Here is an 8,775-nt window from a genome sequence, read left to right as displayed (position 1 = left end):
ATCTTGTTCAAAGAAGACACGAGATAAAATTAACACTGGGTTGTCGTAATCGGACATTAACCCTAATACTTATAAAAATACGGTCGAACAGTTACACCGCACACACGAATAATTAGGTTCTTAATAACGCCATCGTTATCACTGTAACTTCCTCGTCGCCAGTGTGACGACGTCTTAACTTGACAGGAGACGGGACTAGTGAGAAATAAAAACTACATAATTAGTTAATACCACGGGCTGCACGGACCGGGATAAAGGTGTACGGTTGCAGGACTAGGACGGACTGACGTAGTGGTTAGATGCACGGGTATAGCGTGGTCGCGGCAGCCAATGGGAATTTATTAAAAATCACCTGATATGACGTCACAGACGTGGCGTGATGTACACACACACTAACACACACTTACATTTTATACAAATCTGGTTTCCTACAAGAAACGCTGTTTTACAACTATAATATCGAATACATAAAATCATTAAATATACTACAAGTACCACTATTGTTTAATATTAATATTGTTAATATTATTGTTAAATCTTAATTTTGTTAAATTTTAATTTTCATAATCTATAATGACTATATAGTTTGTAAACATAGGTTTAAAATTTACTTGGATAAGGATGGTAGAAGTGATCTTTAATATAATGTAGAATCAAGTTTCTTTTTCTTTTAAGGTTTGTATGAGTATAACACTACAAATTGTAAGCATTTAGTTTATAATAAATTGTGTACTGAAGATAATACACCTTCTTATGTTACAATAACTATAGGTATTCCAAACTTCTTTTAGTACATTATTTACATTAACTATAATATTATGTTAATGTAACTAGAATTGACAAATTGATTCAAGTTTAGTATTTGATGTTAAAGGGTTGGTATAAGTCAGAACAAAAAGAAACATAGACCTTGTTATCTGTTGTCCTTATCTTGACTAGAAAAGAGCTTAACTTCAGGGAGGAGCACAGTTATCATCTTAAACACATGATGATAAACTTGATTTGATCAACTCTTGCAAATAGGAAGAAACAGGAATTTTGCTTTTCAAATGCTTGATGGTAGATAAAAATTACTGTAGACTTGCTCAAGAGAGTGATGTTGAATGTTTAGTTGAACAGAAAAGGATATTAAAACATGGTAAGTAAGGTTACTTAATATTTTTAGTTTACATCTGTTATCTAAGTAAAGTGTATATTTAAAACTGCATTTTCTGCAATTTATGTATAACACTATTGTTATTATTCATTGTTAACATGAAATAGTTATTTACCGGTAACTAGTATGCAGTGTTTCCATTCGCGGGATTATTATCCCGAAAACGGGATTTTTAGACCATGAGCGGGATTAAAACGGGATGCGGGATAAAACGGGATTTTCGGCTGTGACGACTATTTTCATTTTTTTTCTACTCAATTTTAGAGAAAAAGTAACTCAAATTGTTTAAATACTGTAGCAAAATATAATAGTGATGTTTAAACAACTTATAAAAATGATACGTAAAGTTTAATACTAGGTATTGTACCAAAAAAATCATGCGGGATAAAACGGGATTTTTCACGAATTTAAAAGCGGGATAAAACGGGATTTCTCGACCCAGTAAGCGGGATTATTTTTTTGGTCGTGTGGAAACACTGCTAGTATGTGCGGTAAGTTTCTCGAGTGCAGTAAAGGCACTTTGCTCTCGAGTTACATTTTTCCTACAGTTACTATCAAGCATATAAATAATTAGTCTTTCAAACACCAACATGTTTTAGATTAGGTTAAAAGCAAGTGTTGAACGGAAATAGCCTGCTTTGTCAGGTAACTGTAGGAAAATATGTAGGTATTTATTCGTGTTTGAAATTCTTTCTGATTCATAGCCTACATGAAATTCTATAGTAGATTATATGGTCCCGGTAACCTCTATACAGGGTGAATATGTTTAATGGGACAACATACAATTGTACCCATTAATTTATTTAATTTTAAATTTTAAGAAAATTGGTTCATGAAAGGGAGGTAACTAATTTTAAAGATAGGTTACTGTTGATCAAACAATATGAGTGGTCAATGGTCATTATGGTTAAGATCAACACCATACGTTCAAATTCATATAAATGTTACAGGCAAAGTATTATAATGCAGGAATTTCAGCTTGTTTAAAGCTTTAGGCAAATTATAAAGTACTAGCAGAATACCCGTCCTTGGTACGGGGTTAGCATATAAGTATAAAATGCTTATTACAGTTATGGGAGAGGACATGGTTTAAGAAAATTTGGTAGGTTGGAGCTCGTTCGCTGCTCTCACTTGCCTTCAGGTTTAGCTCATTCGCTACGCTAACTCGCCTCCAGGTTGAAGTTCGTTCACTACGCACACTCACCTTTTGGTTGCAAATTAGCTGTTTTCATAAATAAAAAAAATAACAGTGCTGCACCCTGCTGGTAAACCTATTAACTTTTTGATGCTATTGAACATCACTTAATAAAACTGTTTAGTTGAACCAGCTGTTAAGATTCTTTAATTCCATTTAAATATTAGTACTCATAAGGTTAACATGGGGAACTACAGAGCCACTGGGGCAGAGCCCGAGAGGATTTTTGAGATAAGAATATGCCTAAATGTTAATCGGGAATGTGAGCTATCATCATGCCAAATTTCAGCCCAATCCGTCCCGTAGTTTATGCATGATTGAGCAACACACATACACACAAACTTTCAGATTTATAATATAGTCCAGTCAATGAATGATCCAAAAGTAGGTGTAGAGTGCGTGAGCAGGTAACTAAGCGATTCCTTCAGAAACTTGTTCAGGGGGCTTAGGGTGTTAACATACCAAAAGTCCTGACTCCTAGGTGGTGAGCCAGGGGGTGGAGGGGGGAAAAAGGGGGGGGGGAAAGGTACGCATTTTAGGTTTTTTGATTATATCTCGAAAACTATCAACTTTTTGTATACTATAGTAAATTATAAAATTGAAGAAGATTAAATTTTCTACAAGAAAAGTATATAATGTGTTTATTTTGGTTCAACAGATTACGAGTTATAACTTATTTAATTGATATCTTATTAAAATACTCCTTCCTTAAGAAATACATGTAAATTAGTATGCGAAATGGGGCGAATCCTATCCGCCCAAAGGAAATATAACTGATATTCTGGAAATCTTGACAAAATTTCCAGTAATTTGACACTTTAATCATGAAATTTTGTCAAAAATTAAAGCGAGGGTGAGCGTTTAAAAATGGGATGATTTAAGGTTTTTTTTATATTTCCGATAAAAAAAACACCAAAACTCGACATTTTGTTACCTCGCCCTCGCCTTAATTTTGGATCAATTTTAATGATTAAAGTGTCAAATTACTGGAAATTTTGTCAAGATTTCTAGGATATCATTTATATTTCCTTTGGGCGGATAGGATTCGCCGCATTTCGCATACTAATTTACATGTATTTCTTATGGAAGGAGATTTTAATAAGATATCAATTAAATAAGTTATAACTCGTAATCTGTTGAGCCAAAATAAACACATTATATACTTTTCTTGTAGAAAATTTAATCTTCTTCAATTTTATGATTTACTATAGTATACAAAAAGTTGATAGTTTTCGAGATATAATCAAAAAACCCAAAATGCGTACCTTTCTCCCCCCCTTTTTCCCCTCTCCACCCCCTGGCTCACCACCTAGGAGTCAGGACTTTTGGTATGTTAACACCCTAAGCCCCCTGAACAAGTTTCTGAAGGAATCGCTTAGTTACCTGCTCACGCACTCTATACGTCATTCCTTGACTGGACTAATATTAGTAAGATGAAATATTATAATAACAATTTGATTTTATTCACTTTGACTAGGCAAGGAATTGTGTAAGTCCACATGTGTGCCAGGCAAAGTACTAGGAAGTATTTATAGCATATTAATATAAATTATTGTGTATTAGATTAGGTTTGTTAATTTTAGTCAACTCTAAATTATACTCAACAGAGTACCCGCCCTTCGTGGGGTTGGTGTATAAGAGTGTAACATGCTATTGCAGTTATACTTGGGCTTTGTGTGTGCAATGGGGGTAAGAGCGGTTTTGGAAAATTTGGTTATTATAAAACTACGGAATGAAATGGTAAACAAATGTACCATAACCATAATGTTTTACCAGTGCACCTAAACTATAGAAAAAAATAAATGATCAAACAATTAGCATAACAACTGAATCTAATTACCCTCGTACTTACAGTTATGATACCAAGTTAAACAAGATCGAATAAGAAATAGCTGAAATATTACGACTCTTAGTTGTAAAATGGGGTAGTATAAGACTAAACTAGTCAGGTTTGCCCCATTTTACGACTAAAAGTCATAATGTTCCAGCTATTTCTTATTTGATTTTTTGAACTTGGTAACGTTTGATTGGAAATTGAATAAAATATTCTTGAAATTTTTCATAAAATCTGCCATTTCTTTGTAATTTAAGTAAAAAAAATTAAATGGCTGCCATTTTTAAATTTTAGCCGAATCAAGGTGTTTTTTTTTCTAAGATGGATCTTTTTAACCTTAACATACATATCAAGTTTCATAAAGATCGGTTGAAAAAATTCAAAGATAAAAATGCTCATGTAAAAATACAAAATGGCGGATATCTGGTTAACGAAGCGATAAACAAAATTTTATTCTTGAATTTCTCTTTATTTTCACCCAAGGAATCACTATGTAAAATATGTCCCCACCTTTGTTGAACACCCTGTATAAAAGTATAGGATATGTATCAGTGGAACCTAGACTACAAGAGTCTCATGGGGACAATTAAATAAGACTTGTTATCAAGGTTGCCTTCATATCGAGGTTTGCAATGTGATTAGGGGTAAAATAAGTTCTTGGCGATTTGAAAATTACACTTACTTGTTATCAAGGGTGCAGATAGTGTTTTTGGCCTCTGGGGAGATTAAAACAAAATAGTAAATGAGTGAAAATTTAAAAACGTACGTTTTCAGGAAAAGCACTTTGCAAATTTTTTTCCCCTTTTTTCAAAACTTTTATTATTTTTTTTATTTCATTAACATTTGAAGTTTCATAAAATGTCCATGGTAACGCAATATCTTTGGTAGTTTCTTTTTAAAAGAGCATCTTTAGTGGAAAAACACAAAATCCTGTCACGACCATAACGGACGTTTATATGAATATTAAAAATAGTTAATATTATTTTTATAGCTATGTTTTGCTATAAACTAATTTACTTTTATGACCATTATACAATAAAAAGGTCACTGAGCTTTTGGTATATTTGGTCTTTCTAGAAAAAAATAATAAAACTCAAAAAATTGAAAAAAAGCCAATAAAATCTTTTTAAGTTTGTATAACTCCGAAAAAACTTACCTGAGACCCGAAAAATCGTTATGTTTGTATAGAGGTGTGCATCTTTTGTGTATAAAACATTAAAATATGACGATATTTTAATTTTTTTTAATTTTTATGATAGAAATCATAAACGTGATGGTCAGGGACAAGCGGTACGGTCGTGAATTGTCTGGAAAAATCTAAATCTTTCTAAACAATCCTTCAATTATCCTGTTAGTTATAATAAAAATATGTGTTTCAATTGAACTAAACTGTTCAATTTACAATTATATTAAAGTTATTGTCACGACCAAACACATTATAATCCATAAGGCTGGACTGGTCGTGAAAAAACCCACGATGGTCGTGAAACTTTGGTCGTGATATTACGTGTTATTTGGCTCTGTTCTGGCGGTAGCCCTGCACCTCATGTTCGAGGATACAAAGTGGACTTCTAGGTTAATCTAGCAATTGAAATATCTTATAAACAAAAATTAACACCATGTCTACTTCATCGAATGACTACGTACGGTCATGGACACACCAAAATTACAAAAAACACAATCTTTCCTTTATTAATCTTGTAATTCCTCCTTTCAACTCGAAACGACCGGCACTACAATCCTGACGTACACCCCGAACTAGTCTCTAAAACCAACTGACTCCATTGACGCCAGGCTTGCCACTGTCGTGCTCCAAAGTTGAAAATTTTTCCCAAATGGTCGTGACGCCAAATCGAGGGACAGACTTATTTTGTCATGGTAGTCAGTTTTTAATGACAATAAAATTATAATATGCTCCTTTTTTGTAAGTTTAATAACCATTGATGACATAAAAATATGACTTTATATATTTTGGCATGAATAATTAGTCTAAAAACAGCGTGAAAGTTGGAAAATGTACCCTAGGGACACGTCATGGTCGTGAATTTCGAGACTTTAAAAATACGAAAAAAATACCTAGAACCTATTTAAAACTAAATAAATGTGTGTAACATGTTGCCCCCGTCCCAAAAAATATTAAAACACATAATAATAAACTACAAATCCAGTATCTACGAAGTAAAAGGCCAGGGACATGAAAACGTACGTTTTTAAATTTTCACTCAAATAGGTCCTGTATCTTACCATGAGACTTATGGTAATAGCTTATATGGGAAATTTGCTAAAAAGATTATCGGCTGTCTGATGTTATTTCAAACTGTTGTTGTTCCACCGTCAGGGTAAGGCTTGGGTGGAGGGGATATGGATTCCACTCAAACCTCCTAAATTTTGTGGGTGTAGTTTTACAATGAGCTTTTTGTGCTGTGGTCTACTGACGGGGACTATTTTTAACATCTTACATTCATATAGTGATATTTATTCTGTGTTAAAATAACTTTATTAAGGTTAGCTTAAACAAACCAAACATAATAATAGAACAAACAGATGAGAACCCTTTGGTAAAATAAAATATCCATAGCAAATTTATCCGTAACGTAAGTAAAAGAACATAGAAAGTTCCCTTTAGTCCCCCCTCCTTTAGTTCTTTTAGTTTTTAAATAGTTCTACCTTAAATGGCAATTTTACAATGAATAGTTTTCTGCAAGGTTTCTTATCAAGACAAATATTTCTAAGTAGAGGTTTCATAGGGTGTGTTCCAGACTGCCTCGTGTATAATCCAATTTTTTATATTGAAGTTATATGCAAGAGGTTAAGTTTTCTTTTATTCTGTCCAAGTAATCCTAAAGTTGTCTGTAGGGCAACCAGTTTCGACGTCTATGGTTGGTCTAAGGAGGTTGCGATTTTAAGCCAGCTTGACAATGACGCCATAGACATTGAAACCGGTCGCCCTACAGACGACTTTAGGATTACTCGGACAGAATAAAGGTAACTTAACCTCTTATATATCGTTTTTGAAGTAATCTGAAGTAAACCAGAAGGCAATACACAAAATAAAGTTATGTTGAAGGTCGTTAACTTGTGTTTTCTGAAACAATTCTATTTCCAGGAGGATGAAGATGTAAAACAGTATCTGGATCGGGTAGAGAGGATCGCTCAATGCCCAGTGTGCCTGGAGTTGGTCAGAGCGCCAGTCGTCTTGTGTGTCAACGGACACGTAACTTGCGGCCAGTGTAGGAATGCTGCCAACTGCCATGTGTGTCGTCAACCGTTCAGTGACGTTTCTCCCAGGGTATTAGAGGAGCTGCTGTCAGCGTTGCCACAGATTTGTCCTAATGAAAGGTGTGGGGTTGTTACCTTCTTGGATAATCACTCCAAGTATTGTGTTTACAGACAGATAAAGTGTAGAGTTGCCAATTGTCAATGGTCTGGAGCCGTCATCGAGTGGTTTGAACACATCAACATCCATACCTCTCAAACATCTAAATACAAACTAAATGTGGTCATTACAAACTTGTCAATCACCAGTTTCCTAGGCAATTGGAAATGTGTTTATTACAATCATGTAGTTGAAGACCAACATTTTATTATGAAATGTTGGAAGAAAGGAAACTATCTTTATCACAGCTTCAGACATGTGAAACATGAGAGATCTAGTGTTGAGTACAGAGTTATAGTTGAGTACAAGCGTGGTCAGCAAACTGTGTATAGAACTTTGATTGAAGTCCTACCATATGAGGATGATGAGTCCATGGAGACCAATGCAGCTGTTTTTCTTATTGATGAATTGAAGGAACTGGTTAATGATAATGGCCATTTGCCAATCTTTATTACAGTAAAAACTCTTTCTTCTAAGGGAGAGTAAAATAACTGTGTGAAACTTGCTGTTGCATGTTTGTTTGACAAATAACATAATACAAGTGATGCATGTATTTTTGTTAATCAGAGGTATAGCATATTATTTTCTTGTTTAGTATTCAATGAAAACCTCTTTAGGAAATGGGAATGTTGTTTAGCTTTACGGTAAAAGCCACATTATACAATAAATAAATATGTTTTTTCTTTGAGATTTTGTAATCTGTGTAGAGTTTTTCCCTTTGAACCCATAAACCTACCTCAAATTCTGTCAGTCTTAGGGTTTTTTTTGCATATTTTGTGAATAACTACAATAGTTAACTTACTCTATAAAAGAATAATAAACTAATTTTAAATTTACAATTCTTAAAAATTGTCTCTGTTAAACAAATAAACACAACACTCTGTTAAATGCACAACACTTTAATAAACTCAATTATTTGATTTTTAAGCCGTACATTGTCATTGTGGTTTAAAACGCCCATTAGTTATCCCATTAAATCCTGTTCTCCTAGTCTGATCATGCTCAGGGCCGCAGCTACACATTTTTCTAGGGGGGAAGTCCTAAATTTGCCACCCTTTCACTATGCAACTATGGATTTTGATGATACTTTTATTTAAGTTATTAAATCTCAATACATGAAGTTCCTCAATAATTAAAATAGATTTTTTCTTGATTTTTAGCTGCAAACATCTTGATTATGTCATAAAATTAAATTACACCTTACATATTTTAAT

The 8,775-nt window shown here is 33.5% G+C and overlaps 1 protein-coding gene across 1 annotated transcript; it reads left to right on the top strand.

The window, feature by feature from the left end:
• Window positions 1–299: 299 nt before the first annotated feature.
• LOC128989464 (E3 ubiquitin-protein ligase Siah2-like) lies at window positions 300–8,249 on the top strand. Its single transcript, XM_054411357.1, has 3 exons — window positions 300–307; window positions 1,599–1,647; window positions 7,292–8,249. Exons 1-3 carry the CDS (start codon window positions 300–302, stop codon window positions 8,045–8,047), a joined length of 813 nt encoding a protein of 270 aa, XP_054267332.1. The 3' UTR covers window positions 8,048–8,249.
• The last annotated feature ends 526 nt before the right edge of the window (window positions 8,250–8,775 follow it).

The sequence above is a fragment of the Macrosteles quadrilineatus genome, unplaced genomic scaffold (genome assembly GCF_028750875.1).
Source record: "Macrosteles quadrilineatus isolate MER2022 unplaced genomic scaffold, UCM_ALF_1.0 Scaffold_3__2_contigs__length_128488019, whole genome shotgun sequence".
NCBI classification, from domain to species: domain Eukaryota; kingdom Metazoa; phylum Arthropoda; class Insecta; order Hemiptera; family Cicadellidae; genus Macrosteles; species Macrosteles quadrilineatus.
Note: the sequence above shows the minus strand (reverse complement) of the source record. Positions and strands in the feature narration are given on the sequence as shown.

Coding starts and splice junctions, on each gene's coding strand:
- LOC128989464 (XM_054411357.1), top strand. Junction 1,648..7,291: donor AAACACTGCTAGTATGTGCG/GTAAGTTTCTCG, acceptor TTCTATTTCCAG/GAGGATGAAGATGTAAAACA.